Source organism: Equus caballus, chromosome 4, assembly GCF_041296265.1.
Source record: "Equus caballus isolate H_3958 breed thoroughbred chromosome 4, TB-T2T, whole genome shotgun sequence".
NCBI classification, from domain to species: Eukaryota; Metazoa; Chordata; class Mammalia; order Perissodactyla; family Equidae; genus Equus; species Equus caballus.
The window spans coordinates 3,916,143-3,935,265 of record NC_091687.1 but is presented as its reverse complement, the minus strand read 5'-3'; the positions used below and the strand labels follow the sequence as shown (position 1 = coordinate 3,935,265).

Genomic DNA, 19,123 nt, shown 5'->3' with positions numbered 1-19,123 from the left:
TCTATTTCTGTGAACATTTCCTTCCCTCCATCTTTTCATTCTAAAATGACTACTAATTATATTTTGGGTCTCCTAGACCAATCCTCTATAGTTTTTTTTTTTTGCTGAGGAAAATTAGCCCTGAGCTAACATGTGTTGCCAGTTTTCTGCCTTTTTTTTTTTTTGGCTTGAGGAAGATTAGCTCTGAGCTAACAACTGTGCCAGTCTTCCTCCACTTTATTTGTCGGTCACTACCACAGCATGGCTGACAAGTGGTGTAGGTCGGTGCCTGGGATCTGAACCCAGGTTGCCAAAGCAGAGCATGCTGAAGTTAATCACTATGCCATGGGGCCAGCCTGTCATTTTCTCTCTATTTTGCCTGTATTTCATCTTTTTTTTGGTGAAGAAGATTGGCCCCTGAGCTAACATCTGTGCCAGTCTTCCTCTATTTTGTATGTGGGACGCTGCCACAGCATGGCTTGATAAGTGGTGCGTAGGTCTGTGCCCAGAATCTGAACCAGCAACAACCCGGGCTGCTCAATTGGAGCACGTGAACTTAACCACTACGCCACCGGGCTGGCCCCTGTATTTCATTTTTTTTTCTTTTTTTGTTTTACATTCTGACAGGTTTCCTCAAATTTATTCATTTCAATTTTAAGTAGTATTTAAAGAAAAGTCTCAGAGTTTTAAGTGATAGGTGAAAATGTCACAGTATGAAATTTGTTTTTTTTTTTTTTTTTTTTTTGAGGAAGACTAGCCCTGAGCTAACTACTGCCAGTCCTCTTTTTTGCTGAGGAAGACTGGCCCTGAGCTAACATCAGTGCCCATCTTCCTCTACTTTATATGTGGGATGCTTAACACAGCATGGTGTGCCAAGTGGTGCCATGTCTGCACCCGGGATCTGAACCGATGAACCTAGGGCCACCGAGAATTAGAATGTGCGAACTTAACCGCTGCTGCACTGGGCTGGCCCCTAAAATTTTTTTAAAAACTAGAAAATATGAATACTATATGAACTCTAATCAGGCATAAAAATAGAACTGTGAGTAAAGACAATGTAATGTTAACAGTGGTTTAATCTTTGCATATTGATACACCCATCTTCATATTTTTCTGTTTTTTCCAAATATCTTTTGAAGGGCAGTTTCTCTTATAATCGAGGAGTTTAAAAATATTAAGCCGTTTTGATGGATCTTGTACTCTTAATACAGATAGCATGGCAAAAATATAAAACACTAGCATTAATAATTAATTGAATTGGAGATATTTTGGTTAACAGGTCGATCAGTAGTCAGTGTTCACATATATCATCAAAATAAATATGAAAAAATTTTATTTGTTTTTCATTTAAATCTGAGTTTCAAAGTATAAGTATTCAAGTTTCCTAAGATAGTAAAAATATACTTTCAGTTAGAAGTAAAGGATTAAATCAAGTCTTCTTTAAAAGTGATTTTAGAAAACACGATGTTAACAGATTTGGTTCACCTCCGTCTCTTCTGTCTCACTCGTGCCCGCAAACACATCCTGTGAAAATAAAATTAACTAGAATATGGGCTTCGTTGTTTTAAAGTTAATGTCATTTATGCCACGGAAGGAGTTACGGTTTAATGAAGAGAGAGGCTCTCTGGAGTCCGGGAGACCTCGACCCCCTCCTGGTTGGACACTGGCTTGTCGTGACCTTGCTGAGTTTCTAGGGACCCTGCTCTGCCTGGGTCGGTCTGCGTGTAGAAGGGCAGTAACATCCGCTTCAGAGTTAGATGACGTGATGCGCTTAAACCGCCCAGCAAAGGGTAGTGGTTGAATGAACGTTAGGATCTCTTTCCCCAAGAAAAGTAAAACTTTAACGAACGTCCTGGTTAGTTATAGGCCCACGGCGTTTTCCCACGTGCAGAAAGGAAGACCAGCCCGGAAAATTCTTGATCGAGTAAAGAAAACGCCACGTGAGTGCTCGGTTTCCTCCAACAAGCAAGAATTTCCCTGTCCCCATTCTACAGGCTTTCTCAAACTCTGATGATTAGGATAAAAAGTGAAAAAAATCAATTTTTCTTTTCGGAATCTCAGCTGTAGACTCTGCTCGTTTGAGTTTTATAGGACAGTGGTACTAGGGAACAGAGTCTCTATGCTGCTCTTTTGTGACGGGCTTAGGAACAAGACAGCACGGAGAAGAGCGTGACTTTGATCCACAGCTCTTGTCCATAGTTTACTGTTTAAAAACAGCTTTGTTGAGAGAGAATTCACATAGTGTACAGCAGACCTGTTTAAAGTGTGCAATTCATGGTTTCCGGTACATTCATGGCGTCGTGTCACCACCACCACAGTCGAATACGCTGTCATTGCTCAAAGTGAAGCCCGCGTCCTTAATCGTCACCCCCCAGTTCTGCATTCCTCCTCCAGGCCCTGGGAACGGCTCATCTGTTTCCCGTCTCTGGATTTGCCTGTTCTGGATGTTTCCTATAAGCAGGATCACACAGTAGTCGGTCCTTTGTGCCTGCTCCTTCCAGCCCCCCACCTGTTCGCACCTTGTTTGAGAACAAGCCGAGGCTGCCGGAGGGGCCCTGGTGTGGGTGTTCTCCCAGCATTCGGCAGGTAATGCCAGACACTGAACATCAGATAAATCTGGCTTTAAACTTAGAGCAAAAAGAAAATGCAGCAACTTTCAGGAAATTTTGTTACAGATATTTTGATTTACTGTTTGAACACATGCTACATAAATTTTTTTTTTTTTTTTTTTTTTTTAAAGATTTTATTTTTTCCTTTTTCTCCCCAAAGCCCCCCGGTACATAGTTGTGTATTCTTTGTTGTGGGTTCTTCTAGTTGTGGCATGTGGGACGCTGCCTCAGCGTGGTCTGATGAGCAGTGCCATGTCCGCGCCCAGGATTCGAACCAACGAAACACTGGGCCGCCTGCAGCAGAGCGCGCGAACTTAACCACTCGGCCACGGGGCCAGCCCCAATGCTACATAAATTTTTAAAAAAGTTTTATTAACATAGTGTAAGCTCCTCATATTCAAAAAGCATCATTTGATGAGTTTCGACATATGTATATACCCATGAAATGATCACAGTCAAGATAAAGAAGACATCCAGCACCTCCGAAAGTTTCTTTGTGTACTGAGTCACCTGTCTCTTTTTCTCCCTGCTCTGGTCCCCAGGCTGTTACGTGTTTTTGTATGAAATGAGATAACATTTGGGAGTTAAGGGCAGTGGTGAGAGGCAGCACGCCTGGAGGCCAGCTGGGTGACCTCGTGTGAGTGCTGTGACTCCCTTCTTTGTTTTCTCATCTGGAAAATGGAGACAGTCAATAGTACCTACCTCCGATGCGGTCAGGATTAAAGTGACACATTGTTACGAAGCTGTTAGTACAGTGTCTAGCACGTAACACTCCATAAATGATAGCTGCTGTGAATGTTATTTTGTGTTATACGAAAGTACTTGATACGTTGGAGAGTTTGTCATCCTCATCATCATCTAGTCAGAAGCCTGACGTGTGGTAGGTGCTCAGTCCATAGTCGCGGTGTCTCTTTCCTCCTCGATTCCTGGCCAGTACACCATAGGGCGTTTGTCACTGTTCACTAACCCTCACTACCACCTCTGAGAACTGACTTGACAAATTTCCATTCGTTCACTCACTCATCCAGTGAATTTTATCAAGCACACGTTGTGCTTCGGTCTCTGAACGGGGCCCTGTGAGAGTCCACGTTGCATGAGACGTGAGATGCATCCTGTGTGTGTGTAACTGGGGCGCGGGGTGGAACATCCAGGTGGCGCGTGGACAGGGCGGCGTGGAAGTGGAGAGGTGGGAGTGATGCCCCCAGCTGTGGAGACTCCAGAGGGCCTCACGAAGGGTGCCGCTTGATTAAGGTCTCACAGGGACGAGAGAGGGAAGACGTTTTCACCTGAGCAGTGGGATCAGGGTCATTCCGGTTCTTAAGCTCTCTCTGGGGCAGGGAGCAGCCCCAGTGTAGGTGGGACAGAGCCAGGCAGAGGAGTTGAGTGACACCGTCAGAGAGGAGGATGGGGGCGGTCCAGTGACAAGGCGCACCCCTGGGCAGAGGGTGAGACGCCTGGGCGGGCAGCAGGGGCCAGTGCGGGGTTTTCAGCCCGTGACAGGTGGACCATAAGTAGACTGTTTCTGAGGCAGTCTTGGGTATGGGTTGAGTGGACAGGAAGACAGCTGGACAATCAGGAGGCCTCTGAGGTGTCTGGATGTTCCTTAGGATCTTAACTTTGTTAGGGACCATGAGAAACGAAATGGGTAAAAACTCAAGGGATGGATGGGGTTGGTGCCCGGCTGGTCACTGGGGTTGGGGTGTTCTTTCTTTTCGAGTACTTGACGAGTGCTTACAGTGTGCTGGCCACTCCTAATTCAGTCCCCATGGCAGTGAAGTGTAGCTACAGGTATTACACCCATTTTTCAGATGCAACTAAGGCTTAGGGTGGCTGAGACACATCTTTGCCGGCTCCTCCTCTGCGGCTTCTCTTCCCTGTCCAGGCCCTTTTCCCTTTCACACCGTCTCAGTGACCCCCAGTTTTCCTTCGCCAGCATCACTCCATCTACCCTCTCTTCTTCCCATGGTGGTCTCCTTTGTTCGGGTCCTCCCGTCTTGTGGCAGCTGCCGTGACACACGAGGTCATCCTTTGCACTCTACAGTGTTTTCTCTAGACATAAATCAGGTCGCGTCTTTTTAAAGATGCTTCCTCATCGTCCCTGGGTGGAGTATGGCATTCAGGGCTCTTAGAGTTCTGACCTTCATGGATTCAGTTGGTCCCCTGCCCCCAGTTGCTGTGTTCCTGTTGGCTCGTGTGTTCGCTTGGGCATTTTCTCTGCCCGGGCTGCTCTTCCTCCTCTTCCTGCACCGTGAGCTTCCTCATTCTGCAGGACCTCTCACAGGTCACTGTGTCTGAGCCTCTGGCAGCTGGGCTCCTCAGTCCTTACCAGCCTATGGCACGTCTTGTCTTTTATTTAATCATCAACTACCACACTCTTCTCAAAATTGATTTGTAGGAACTTATAAAAATACATGTAGCAGTAAAAAAAAAAAAAACCAAACAAACAGATGAACACATAAGAGCAAATAAACTATTAGGGTAGAGAATAAAGCCAAGAATAAAGTTGGCCTAGAAGTCCGTTCCATCACACCCACACGTGGCTGGAGGCAGCTCAGCCTTTACTTGGAAGTTTCTAGTCAAAGCTAAAAGGGAAGCATGAACTGTTGGAGTTTTCCCAGTGACGGTCAAATGAATAAAGCCAGCTGCCCTGGAGAAGAGCTTTGCGTGTTACTGCGAATTGAGAGGAATGTTTCTGGGGTGAGTGGGATGGTGGGGGGTGGAGGTGGTACCAAGTCTTCAGGCCGGCCTACAGTGCGTGCACAGCAAGATCCTGGAGGCTGCTTCCTGCAGGAGACCTCAAAGCGGGGCTGGGCATGGCACCAAAGCACAATTTAGAAAAGCCAGGATGTGACCCTGAAACAGGGCTTCTTGTTGGTCTAGCTTAATCCAAGGATAAAAGGTAAAATAACCAAAGGAGTGATGGTTAGCAAACTCTGTGGTAGTTACTGTTTTTACCTCTGTTTACCCCTAAGAGTGGTCAACTTCTCACAGGCAGGGACCGTGTTTCGCTTTGATCACTGGTAGGAGACCTCCAGGGTGAAGGAGGGGCAGTCTTCCTCACCAGTCTGTGACTGCTGTCTCCCGGAATCCTCACAGTGGTCTGCCGTCAGTTCCATGGACTCAGAAGTCAGACTGGCATCTGAGACCTGAGATCCAGATCTGGGATGTGGATGGTCTGTAGTCGTCTCTCCTGTTTGCAGGGACTGACCTGCCTCTGAGGCAGTGTCCAGCAGCACAGGCACCAGCCAAGTGGAAGGGCAATGGCAGAGTGCCCGCAGCTGGGCCCGTCTACCTCTCCCACTGACAGGAGAGAGCCTTTAAAAAATTAATCAATTTAGCAGTGCTCAAAGTTTTCCGTTTTCCCTTGGTCTACTGCATTTGGGACTAAGAAGATCTTACATTGCTATACTGTCATGATTACTAAGATTCAGAAGTATGCATTTTCAAGAGAAAAGCAAAAATAGCAAATTTATTCACTGACTTCAGTTCTCCCCAAATAGCCCTGCTATCTGTAATTTAGGCCAAAATATGTTCTCTGATGACATCATACCTTTTTTTTTTCCTCTCTCTCTAACGGCTGCTTGTCTTTATACACACAGGAGCTTGATAAAGAACTCCCAGTGCTGAAACCGTATTTTGTCGATGACCCTGAACAAGCTGGCGTGAGGGAAGCTGGCTTACGAGTCACGTGGCTGGGACACGCGACGGTCATGGTGGAGATGGATGAGCTGGTTCTTCTCACGGACCCCGTCTTCAGCTCCCGCGCCTCGCCGTCGCAGTACGTGGGTCCGAAGCGTTTCCGTCGACCCCCGTGCACTGTGAACGAACTGCCCCGGGTAGACGCGGTCCTTATCAGCCACAACCACTATGACCACCTGGACCACAACTCTGTCATCGCTCTGAACGAGCGGTTCGGGAATGAGTTGCGATGGTTTGTGCCTTTGGGTCTCCTCGACTGGATGCAGAAATGTGGCTGTGAGAACGTGATTGAGCTGGACTGGTGGGAGGAGAACTGTGTCCCTGGACGCGACAAGGTCACCTTCGTCCTCACGCCTTCCCAGCACTGGTGTAAGAGGACTCTGATGGATGACAACAAGGTGCTCTGGGGCAGCTGGTCTGTCCTGGGGCCTTGGAATCGATTTTTTTTCGCAGGAGACACTGGTTATTGCTCTGGTTTTGAAGAGATAGGAAGAAGATTTGGGCCTTTTGACCTGGCTGCTATTCCCATTGGAGCTTATGAACCAAGGTAGGCAGACTTCCGAGAAGACATTCCTGCGACCTAGTGAGTTAATGGAGCTTGAAAGGTGTGATTTTGTGACACCGTGTAATCTGTGATGTTAATGATGGACTTTGTTCTATATCTGTTGGGGGTTGGTGGGTCAGATTCAGTTAAAAGGGTTTCATTTCATTTTATTTTTTTTTTTAAGTATACTTTTTTGGTGAGGTAGATTGGCCAATCTTCCTTTTTTTGTTTCTTCTCCCCAAAGCCCCACTGTACCTAATTGTATATTCTAGTGTAGGTCCTTCTAGCTGTGGCATGCAGGACACCGCCTCAGCGTGGCTTGATGAGCGGTGCCACGTCCATGCTCAGGATCCAAACCAGCAAAACCCTGGGCTCCCAAGTGAAGCACGTGAACGTAACTACTGGGCCACGGGGCTGGCCCCAAATGGTTTCATTTGAAAACATTTTAATCACGGTCATATCAGTTAAATAATTGTTCAAAACAGAAATTATATTCCCAAGAAAAAAGGACCAAAATTTAAAGACTTACTCTACCTAGCCGGAAGTTCACATACCATTCCGACTAAAGTTAAACCGATCAGCTGACAGTCAACCTAACCCTTGTTCTTCCATCACACGGAGGAGACCGTGTAACCACCGTTCGCCCTGTGACAGGAACGCGCCCATCCCCTGTCCTTTAGCCCCCCGTGTTTGGCAGAGAGAAATCGAGGCATCGGCCTATAGCATTGGTCTCACTTGAGTCAGCGCTGAAGTTAACCCGGTGATGACACTGTTGGTCCCTCACCAGTCGCCCTCCAACCTCCGCATACTGGCCGCCTGTCTTCAGGGCAGTTACAGGTCACACGGGCATTCGAGACCCAGGAGACCCACCCATTGCCTGTGTCTTCCTTCTTAAGCCAAAGACAAGTGATTTCAGAGAGTTCAGTCAACTGTGGTTGGTACATACAAGTGAAGAGAAAATAAACACTAGGGACAAAGCGAAGGCAAATTTAAACAGCTTTTATTTTCTAGAGCGCACGCACAGGTGCACACAGAACTGTGCGCAGGACACATTTTGTTTAGGCAACGCTATGAGCAGAAGCACACAGACCACGATCGCTGGCTTCCGTCTGATGCTGTGACACTTACTTAATCAAGTTCTACGTCCACTAAAACTGTGTCTTCACTGTCTTTATTAATGCTTATTTCTCCTTGATGCTTTTTTTTCTAGTTTCTTTAAGGGGCTAGACATTTTTACCTTATTTTTAAAAATTATTATAAATGACTAATTATGCTTGAATTTCACTTTTCCATGTAATTCTAATTTTTTTTTTTTTAAAAAACAATTGGCCCTGAGCTAACATCTGTTGCCAATCTTCCTTTTTTTTTTTCTTTCCTCCTTCTTCTCCCCAAAGCCCCCCAGTACATAGTTGTATATTCTGGCTATAGGTCCTTCTAGTTGTGGCATGTGGGACGCCGCTTCAGCGTGGCCTGACAAGCAATGCTAGGTCCATGCCCAGGATCTGAACTGGCGAAACCCTGGGCTGCCAAAGAGGACTGTGTGAACCCAACCACTCGGCCACGGGGCCGGCCCCTCTAATTCTGAATTCTAATGAGACTTCTCAAAACATCAGCCTGTTTACAAATCAGTTTCATATGAAATTGAAATCAGTTGATCTTTACTGAATATGTGTTCTTAGAATATCTTATTCGTAATTATGAAAATTGTAGCAATGGATAAATTTCTCAACAATGTGATGATGTGTACAGCCTGACTACGCAGATTCCCTCACATGATTCCCCCTTCCTGCTTGCAGCTGTCTTGTTCCTGAGACGGGAGATCAAGTCAGTTAGGATCTTAAGTTTTTATTGTAAAGTTTACACCAGAGTAAGAATTTCACATTTATTTCCGATAGACATGAGGGTGGAAAGGAGTGTGTCTCTCCCTTTGATTTGGAGCAGGAATTTAAAAAAAAATTGGAAAGAAACACCAAAATCTGTTTTCATCTTGCCCTGCGTGCTGAGTGTCAGGAGGGGTGGCGGCACCGAGCTGCTCTGACCGCTGTGGAGGAGAACACAGCGGCTTTGTCTCTGGGCTCCTCCTACAGTGAGTCATACCCGCTGGCTGGTGTGGAGGATGCACTTTTCCAGCCTGTGTTCTGGGGCGTGCAGAAGCCCGCACTGAGTCCGCATCCTCCAGCCTTCCCTGCAGCATCGGCCGGCCGTAGCTGAGCGGATGTAAATAACGTGGAGGCAGTGGTGGTTTTCCTCTTCTACACTGATGGCTGGGAAACTCAAGGATTTGCATGTAGACAGTACACTTCTCCCTTCTTATCAGAAATAATAATTCTTTCTCCTGAAAGTGTTGGTTTTGCCAATTCTTTACTCTTTGGCGAGAATTCTATGACGTAGGTGCTGTGCTTGGTACTTTGAAGAAACTGTGTCTTGTTTAATCCTCATAACTCCCTCACTAGGCGGGCGTAATTTCTGTTGCACAGACGAGGAAATGGAAGCTCAAAGGATTTGAAGTGACTTTGCAGGGTGTTAGGCAGCCTGTCCGTGTTTCTACACGCTCGCTAATCAGTGCCCCCCACGTACCCACTCTTCTTGCCAAACACCTCACTGTTCAGTTGTAGGATGTTGAAATAAAATCCTTGAATAGTAATTGGGGTTTTTTGCTCCCAATCTTTAAGTTATATTGCACACTAATTTTTGTTTGGCTTAGCAAGTTTAAAAAAAATTCTTTCAGCAAGTTACTCAGTTTCTTCTGCAACTGGAGTTGTGGTTTCTAGTTCTTTACCCATTATTCACTTTCTTTGATTCAAGCCAGGACTGCCAAGTATCTCCTTTTAAAAGGAACAGTAAGATACATCTTCAGAATAAATCACCAGTGAAATCAAAATATATGTGGAACAAAGTCTTACTATTCAAAGGGGAGTTCTGCTTGAGACTTACCTCTCGAAAGAGTTTTGCTTATTTTTTTACAAGCAGAAAAGTGGACTCAAGGGAGGTGGTTTCGTCTGATTTATTCCTGTGCAGAATCTTAAAGGTGGTTCGATGACGCAGTCATTAGGATTTAATGTGCAGCTCAGAGGCCAGAATTAACAAATTGCTGTGCTTCATCAGGTGGTTTATGAAATACCAGCACGTAGACCCGGAAGAAGCTGTAAGGATTCACATTGACGTTCAAGCGAAGAAATCTGTGGCCATTCACTGGGGGACGTTTGCCTTGGCGAATGAGGTGAGTGCGATGGCGATGACAGCAGCTTCGGTCTCGTGTGTGTTCAGAGACCAAAGCGGCATCAGAATCTGCCCGGGCATCACGGTCATCACATGAATTAATGCGGTAAATCATATTAGTTAGTAAAACAACATGCACACACAGTGAGAGAGAACCTCACTGCATGCCGTTCTTTGGGCTTATTTCTGCAGTTAACGAAGCACGTGTTTATACAACCAAAACCACATGTAGTCTCGGGAACGAGGAGGATGAGCCGTCCTGCCTTCCCTGTCAAGGCGGCTTTCGTTCCGGCTGAAGATATGACACGTACATAATGACTCGGGTGCTGAAAGAGCTAAGAGCTGTCAGGTGGGGCAGATAAAGTGGTCTCAGAGTCAGAGACTGCTACTGACTAGAGGGATCAGGAAGAGCTCCGGGGAAGAGGTGAACTCTGAACTTGGCATTTCAAGAAGAGGAAAGGGCAGCAAGCACGTGGCATGGTGAGGCATCAGTTCAGCCAGAGTATGGATGACATGAGGGCAAGGGGGTAATAAGGCTGGACAGCTCAGAACTTCTTAGAAATGTATTACTCATCCAGTAAACATTGACTCAGTGTTTGCTGTGTCCCAGACATTGGGATTCATGGTGGTTTTATTCCTAGGCTAATACAGAAGAGCTGATTTTTCCTTAAGGTAGCTGAACTCTAGAACTCCGCTACTAGTGAGGGTTCTGGAATCAAGCAGGATTGAAGAAAGCTTTCTCTCTTCTCCTGGACCCAGGGCCTGCCCTAAGCAAGATTTACAAATGGATGGTTGAACTTGGCTTCTCCTTTGCTTTCCGAGGCATCTTCCATGTCCCAGGGCCTCTCTGCAGGAACCCTGTGTTTTCATGCTGTTTTAAGCACTCCCTCTCTGTCCTATTTCTGGCTGCCTAGGCCCCCGCCCCCCCCCCCCCCATCAGCATTCCCATCCCATGATGCAGCAATCCTGAGCCACACTGTTGGGGTACAGAATGGAATGAATGAATGAATGAATGAATGACCACGGGGGTGGGGAGGATGAATGAGAATATGTGTGTGTATGTGAATTTGGAGAAGGGGGTTTGATACTGGTTTCTACTGGTATACCACTGTATTTGGTGGCAGTCTTATTCCATATATATAGATACATGTTCCATATATAATATATACCAGCGACTTAGATGAAGTAATAGTCTTTTATTAAACCTGTGCAAAGAGGGGAATCAAAGATGACTCCTAGATTTTTAACTTGAGTAACTGGGGACACGGTTGTGTTCTTTACTGAGAGGGGGAAGACCAAGATAGAAAACCTCAGTCTTCAAGAGTTACTGTGTCATTCAGCCTTCAAGAATTATTCCTATTATAAATAGAACCTCTGTTTCTTAATGAAACACATAATAAAAACTCATCTAGTCTTAGCAATTTGGAATTTGTTCACATCTTGACATTCGTTGCATAAACCTGACAACTATGAGTTTGTTAAATTATAAAATAGATGGAATTCTTGGGCAAGATGATGATTAGCCTAAGATTTGTAGACACTTTAAAACAATTTGCATATAAGTAGTTATAATAGCTGCTGACTATAAAATAAGCAGATCGAGGATGTCCTTAACTTGGCAACACTTTAAAATTGTACATCTAGCAACATCTAATTTATCTGGGGAATGAGTGAATTTCCTAGATGATGTATTTAAGCCGTAAAATTGAAAACTACTCACTAGTTTTGGTGGACACAAATTTCAGGCATTATATTTGTTAACTTTATAAATGACCAGGGTCTTTATTTTGAATATCTTCTCTTGGAGCAGACCATGAAACTGTGACCCCTTTAAAAGGGAACTTAGGACTTGTCTGGGGCTGGCTGCCTGGCCCTTCCCGGATCCGGAATGCTGGGGCCTTTGCCTTCTGTACATAGTTGTCTGGCCCCCTGGCTCTGGGGCATTTTTATCTCTGTTGCAGGACTAACGCGGGTGCACCACAAGACAGCTGTCAGTCACTCAGAAGGCTTTCTTGCCTACGTCTAAGGTTATCTTCTAGGTGGTGGAAATAGCCAAGAACTGACCTATGAAGAAACTCAGAAAGATACTGCAACATTAGAATCCACACTAAGCTGTAGCTTGTAACTAAAATTACAGCCTAGCAAAGAAATTATTTTTGTCAGGTGATTGTGCAAGTATACCGTTGGCCAAGGCTTGTTGGGACATGGGGGAAAAAGAATTTAACAAAACAAGTTATTTTTCAGTGGGAAAGAATTTCATCATTTTGAAATCTCAAACTAAAATAACGTTGCAAGGGAGATTTCTTGACTTAGGCTATTTCAAGTTGCATTTTATTGGTGATATATTAGCAATTTCCTATATGCAAAAAAAGACTTCAAAGTAGATTCCTGTTATCAACGAAACCCATTAATAAGTGGTTCTCTCTAGGAGTACTGGGTACCCGATGTATTAACCAAGGTTAAAACCAAAGTTATTCAGTGGTCCGTGGAAAGGCACCGCTGACCCTCTAAACATAGCTATAAACCTAGAAGAGAACAAGAGGGGAGAAAAGACCCCTGTGTGGCCAATAACTGTTGGCAAACCTGTGCATTTTAAGCCACAGAAAAGCTTCCTGGTTTTCCTGGTACATCGCTAGCTGTCCTTTCTTGTCTCTGCCGCTAGTTCCATATCTCCGCCCCCTCTCAGCAGCGAGTGCCTTAGGACTGGGTCTGTGGCCCTCTCCTCTCCTGTCTAGCTGCTTACTCCCTTGGGGATCTCATCAGTCTTGGCTTTAAATACCATCTATCCACTGTACATCTGGCTCAGGCTTCCCCGGCTCTGATCCACATTTATGTTTCTGACTGCCTACTTGACATCTCCACTTGCACATCCATTAGGTACCAAAGACAAGACGACTTCATCTCCCCTCAAACTTGTTTCTCTTACATCTCAGTAAATGGCAACGCCCTCCTTCCAAGTTACTCGGGCCAAAACCTTGACCTCTCTTTGTCTCGTGTCCTCCATCTGGCTTCTTCCCACAGCTCAACCTTCAGATGATGTTCAGACTTTGACCACCTCTCCCCACCTACACTGCTCCCCTCTGTGCCGTCCAGTCTGTTCTCCACACTGCACAGTGCGGTGACCTTTACACATGAAATCAGATCCTGACGCTCTGCCTCTGCCACAGTGACCTGCTAGGGTCCCCTCACACTCAGATCAAAGCCACAGGTTTGCTGCAAAGCCGTGTGCCATCAGGTCCTTGTTCGGATGTTGCCTTCTACAAGAGGATTTCTTAGGCTGTCGTATTTAAAATTAAATCTCCATCCCACATACTCATCCCTCCCACCCTTTGTCCCCAGAACACATCAACCACTCAGCTTCTCTCTCTCTTTTCTTATCTGTCTCTTTCTGTTCAGGTCACCGGCCTGGCTGCTCCATCAGGGGCTCAGAATACGTGTTGCTTGAAGGGTGAAAGCAGACTTACTGCTGATGCTTAGCTCAGGCTGTGGGGTTTTTATTCCTGCTCTATACTTTACATTTTACAGCTTTTCTAACTGAAATTGGGAAAAAACCCTTGGATAAAGGAAAAAAATAGCTGTTATACAATATAAAAATTTAGACCAAAAGAGAAATAACTAGTGAAATGATTTACCTTATATACCTTAATTTCTTTAACGATTTTATTCAGTAGTTAGAACAACACACATTCAAGTGGTTTCAATTTATCTGGAAAATATATGAGAAGGTCGAAACATTCTGCAACAGTGTGCTGTCTTCAAGGGGGGGAAATTCCACCTGTCCTGTCTGTTCTCGAGGCTCCCTTTCACTCTGGAGACCAGTGTCGATGTCTGGCTAGGGTTTGAAGATAACAACCCTTCTGCAGCCAAAAATATTTTCTCTAGCATTTGCTCGCTCACACACACACGCTCCCTCCCTCTCGTATTTCTAACATTTAATTCTCTAATATTATCTTTGGCATTGAGTCCATTCAAGAGCCGCATGCTGTACTAGCTGGGCATCTTAAGATGACTGATTCCATTTAGATCGGAATTTCATGCAGTGACACAGTGGTCAGATTTCATACAATCGAAGGATGTTCAGTCTAAGTTGGCACCAAATGTGATGTCCACGGTGTTTGGATAGATAGAACACTTAATGAGTATTTTATAAAATATGATTGACTCATCTGCTAATACTTCAATGAGAAGAAATGCCTGTTTTAAGAATGCCTGTGTTGCCTGTTTTAGTTTGAACTGTTATTTGAAATCTCTCACAAATGCACGTTTGGCTAATGTTTTTCCATTTTTTCCCCTCTGCCCTTTGCCAGCATTACTTAGAGCCCCCACTGAAACTGAGTGAGGCTCTAGAAAGATACGGACTTAAGACTGAAGATTTTTTTGTCTTGAAGCATGGAGAATCAAGATACCTTAACACTGATGAAAACTGAATAAATACGAGCACAGGAGCTTTTAATGAAAAAGACATCATCTGATACATCTTTGAAAAGACTAAGAAATTGACGAGTATGATGCTTTTTCACATTTGGAAAGGACTTCCGCAAGTTGGTGTGTTATGTTTTGTGTAATAACTTGCTCACTGACACGATTGCCAGTTCCTATAAACGAAGAAGAGTTCAGGCTGGGTCACCTAAGGACCCAGCTGGCTGATGTGGATTCTGAATCATTCTCTGCCATAAGCATGGCAGGGGGATTTTTTTTTTTTTTTTTTTTACTAAAGCATTACACTTTAATGGTAGAATTTTGAGGTTGTGAAAAACTGATTTTAAAGACATTTCTGTTCTTAAGGGGCTTCTATAAGGTGAGTCAAGGCTGTCTGCTTACCCAGATTTTTTCAGAGGCTTGCACATAACATTTCTTATATTCACATTAGAGTAAATGATGAAATTGACTCTCACATGCTCATAGCAGTTTGCGCTCTATTAGCATTAGCTTATACGCCAAATGTTGTGATTTTTTTTTAAGCATAAAAACCTAGGAGTTTGGGCTAAGTTACCACTTTTAAAGACTTAATTTTTAAAAAGAGGGGAACACTATATTCTACAACCCCCAAATCAAAAGCACCTGAGCTGAGCAGAGGGAGTTTGTTCTAAGAAAATGATTTATGAAAGTCTCCTGTTTTAATCTAAAAGTCAGATCTGCTAAGCACAAATATAGCTGCAAGGAAATGATATTTTACAAAGATAGATGCAGATCTTAAATGTTAATAGACCACACACTTTGAATTAAATTTTATCCTCTCCACGTTCCATTTTCTCTCCTGGTTTCTTAGCTCGAAATATATCAATAAGATTTATAAATATTTTGTTTTACATGATTCAGATGTCTTCTATTTTTATATTAAATGGCCCTAAGCATGATTCTTTTATTAAGCCAGTGTGGAACACTAGTGGTAAAAAAAAAAAAAAAAAGTTGGTGATTCTGGGAATCAGCTGACCTGAGTTTTTGTCCTGTAAGGGCTTGTGGTCCCTGGATGGTTTTGAACCCTCCCCTCCTCAGTGGGAGGGCTGATGAGGTACAGCAGAGGCCCATTCTATCTTCATTCTGTCTTCCTGATCCACAGTCTCAGTGAAACAAACTTTGTTCATGCAAAATAATCAAAATAGGTTTTCTGCATCAAATGCTACCCAGGCAGAGCTCTACAGCACACATACATGCATGCCATGTTAGCCACGCATCTCAACTTCAATCCTGCCTCCACCATGGATTTTGTGTACCCCGAGACAAGTCACCTATGCTCACTGTGCCTGTTTCCTCATGCGCAACAAGAGGATAATTTTGACCTACCTCCGAAAAATGTGAATAAATAGATTTTTTAAAAAGAAAAGCACTTTGAAAATATAAGAGAAAATGATTTCTTAAGATATCATTGCCTAATACAGACAGGTAGATTTGACAGCTGAAACTAGGCTAATGCTTTTGATAATATAATATTCCTGCTGTAGACTTCGGCATATATATTAGGAAGTAACAACTTTATCTCATTTTGGAAATCTGGAGAGTAATAGCCAAAATAAATGTAAATGATCTTTATCAAAATTTAGCATTTTTATCAACAAAGATGCAAATCCGTCAAGGGGAAATGTATATGTAATGTGAATGTATGTGATTTTGGGGCACTAAAGCACAAAAAATTTCCCCATAAAATAAACCTTCAGGAAAAAAATTGAACAAGCATAAATGTTTTCACTTCAAAGGAATATTCAGCAAGTAGACGTGAATCAGGATGTTAGGTTTATGGTGGATTTGCTCTGGGCAGTGTTGCCCTGGGACCAGCCAGTGTTCTGTGGTCGCCTTCCTTGCTGTTGCACGCCAAACTGAAAATTCATCTCTTACCTCTGCTCCACGAAGCAAGTGCATCTTGCTTAATTATTTCTGCTCCATGAACGGCCTTGACGTTATTTTTGTATTCACATGTACTGTTAGATGAGGATCTCTAAGCACTTTATGTCCTACTTCCACTTAATGGGGCCTGCCTCATTTTTCTAGGCTTCCTCACAAGCTTTTTTTTTCTTAGCACTCATTCTTTCTACTTTGACGTTTTATTCATTAAGAATACACCGAGGTTCATCTCTCCTTATAGACTCTCGCTCTGCTGAGTGGTTCCCATTTTATTTTTCACTTACGTGCAAAGCAAAAACAAATTTTGAAAAATAAGACAAATCCACTCTCTTTCCTCCATTCCGTTTAAAATGTCATCACACCTTTTAATCTGTCTTATCCTCTAAGTCAATTTCATTTTCCTTTTTGATTAGCTGGCATCTACACCAGTATGTGAGATTTTACTGAGGTTTGCCCCTCTCCTATGATAACTGAGGAACGCTGTCATTCCTCATTGTCCAAGAGGGGGAAACGTCAATTAGGGGAAATCCCCCCTAATAAAAGCCAACATGTGCCACGACCTAAGTGGATAAAGACCCACCTTGCATTTTCACGGTGCAGTTCTTTCTAGGTAGTTAAAAATGACTCCCCTTTTTCTCTAGCATTCTGACATTTCAGACTGAACGCTCAGATCTCTAGGAAATGGGTTTATTCATTCAAACTAATAACAGAGGAAAAGAAAAGAGTTTCAGAATACACTGCTGTTAGAAGCACATTGAAACCAAATCCTAGTTTTTAATGTGTGCACGTTTTGAATATATATTTTCATTAAATAAGCAGGCAGGTTAAAAAAAACGTATAAAGAAATGTGCCTTTCAGAGAATTAATACTTATGTTTGCATCACTGATAAAATATTATTCATAGCTATCATCTGTACATTACTACTGTAGCCAATTGGGAATTTACATGTTTTCACCCTAATACTGAATCCTTTTTCTATTGTAAAAATATTTCTCCCAAGTTTGATTTCTGTATCAGGATAACCCTGAGAATACACGTATTTTTGTTTGAGGATTTGTGACTTCCTATGGAAATCCATGTATTTACAAATGAAATTTAAAGTATTCCTAAAGCTTTGCCTTAAATACATGAGTAGGAAAGCTTGTGCCTGCAGAGTGATTTACTTAATGCTAAGCATGGTGGCAGTTATGAACTTGAATATTATAAAACCTGACAATTAGAATATATCGCTAAGTTGTTATAGTAGCTTACAGAATAAAAATACCATTAAGAAAGACAGCAGCTGAGAAATTTGCATATATTGTAATTTTAGACAAGTAAAATATGGATGAAAATGAATAAAGTATCAAGGGGAGAAAATATGTATAATCGTGTGAGTTACTTTTTCCTTTTTATTTAAAAAAATTATAAAATTTATGCTCATAGTAAAAAAATTCAAATGGCAGAAGGTGTACAGAGAGAAGTCACTTCCCCACCCCCAGGAGCCTGAGTGTCATTCCAGAAGCATTCTGTCTGTATATAAGCATCAATATTTTTCATTAAAAAGAAAACACATCCACATTTCACGGATGTCTTTCCACATCAGCATAATCAGACCTGCTTTGTTCTTGTAAGACCAGATAATTGATGTAACCCGTTGCCTATGGATGGACACTCTGATTGATCCCAGTATTCTATACATAATGTCGTTATATCCTGGCACAGTGGATGGGAGCGGGTGAGAACCAGGAAACACTTGCTGTAGAAGTTTGCAGTTCTGTTTGACTAGAAAAGATTCTCATGATTAGAAAAGACTGGGAAGCAGTGTGGCTGGGCTGGCAGGCAGACTCGAGATCTCGGCTCAGGATCTCGTCACTACTAAAAGAACAAGGTCACCCCAGGGCAGTTCTGAAACAGCTAATCGATCACATACCACTGCTGTGTCTGACGAGTGACTGCCGAGCACTTCTGACAGCAGAAGGGCAGCCAAGGTCACCCTCTCTTCGTGGGGAGAGAATAACGGAAGTATCTCAGCAAACAGCAAAATAAAAAAAAAAAAGAAAAAAGGTTTCAGAACAAACTCTTAATTCATTTGGTATCAATGAAATGGTCCACATGACGCCAGAAGACCGTGGCAAGTTAGAGCTGTGTTGGTGATGAAACACGACACTTACTATTCAAATTCAGCAGCTGAAGGAATCCCTTTGTAAGGAAGGTGGAAGATAAGCTGATGTGCCTTATGTCCAGACTACATCACTCTGGACAAACATGACCGACCAATTAGGACTCTGGGATTATTGTTACCTTTTCCTTCACCTCTGCATCAGGGTGATAAAGTAAAGCTCTCATTTTCTGGGCACATTCTTCTCCATATAACAGGAAAAAGAGTGAACCTTTAGTGAAAGGAGGCTGAACAGCGAGGCGGCCTTCCTTCTGGAGGCAGTTATTTATATTCTGAAACAGTGTAAGAACTCGAAGGAGAATCTCCTTTGCCACGTGGCCGTCATAAAGGGAAAGGAATGATGAATCCACCTGAAACAGGAAAGGGTGTTATTTTAATGATAAAACATTTTTTCATGTACATTTTCACACTTTAAAACTGCACTGAATGCATTTTTCAAATCTTGTCATAGAAAATTATCCTTAAGACTGCATAACATCAATGTAAAATCTGTGCACCCTTACACTCTATACTGATGGAAAACAGAGGGTTCGTGTTTTAGCTGAAAAACACTATTTCCTTTGAATTGCGGA

At 43.3% G+C, this 19,123-nt stretch overlaps 2 protein-coding genes across 11 annotated transcripts in view; one reads left to right on the top strand and one right to left on the bottom strand.

Moving 5' to 3' along the window:
- NAPEPLD (N-acyl phosphatidylethanolamine phospholipase D) overlaps window positions 1-17,751 on the top strand; it is a 39,907-nt gene extending 22,156 nt beyond the window's left edge. For all 10 annotated transcript variants that reach the window (XM_014738935.3, XM_070265349.1, XM_070265348.1 and 7 more), the window contains exons 3-5: window positions 6,188-6,834; window positions 9,937-10,051; window positions 14,358-17,751. In XM_014738935.3, coding sequence (XP_014594421.1) covers window positions 6,188-6,834; window positions 9,937-10,051; window positions 14,358-14,477 — 882 coding nt within the window. In that variant the 3' untranslated portion in view covers window positions 14,478-17,751. The remainder of the gene's footprint in view (window positions 1-6,187; window positions 6,835-9,936; window positions 10,052-14,357) is intronic.
- The window catches only part of ARMC10 (armadillo repeat containing 10), a 27,856-nt gene continuing 25,793 nt past the window's right edge, over window positions 17,061-19,123 (bottom strand). The window contains exon 6 of the mRNA XM_023638846.2: window positions 17,061-18,901. Within this exon, the coding sequence (XP_023494614.1) occupies window positions 18,650-18,901 (252 nt within the window). The 3' untranslated portion in view covers window positions 17,061-18,649. The remainder of the gene's footprint in view (window positions 18,902-19,123) is intronic.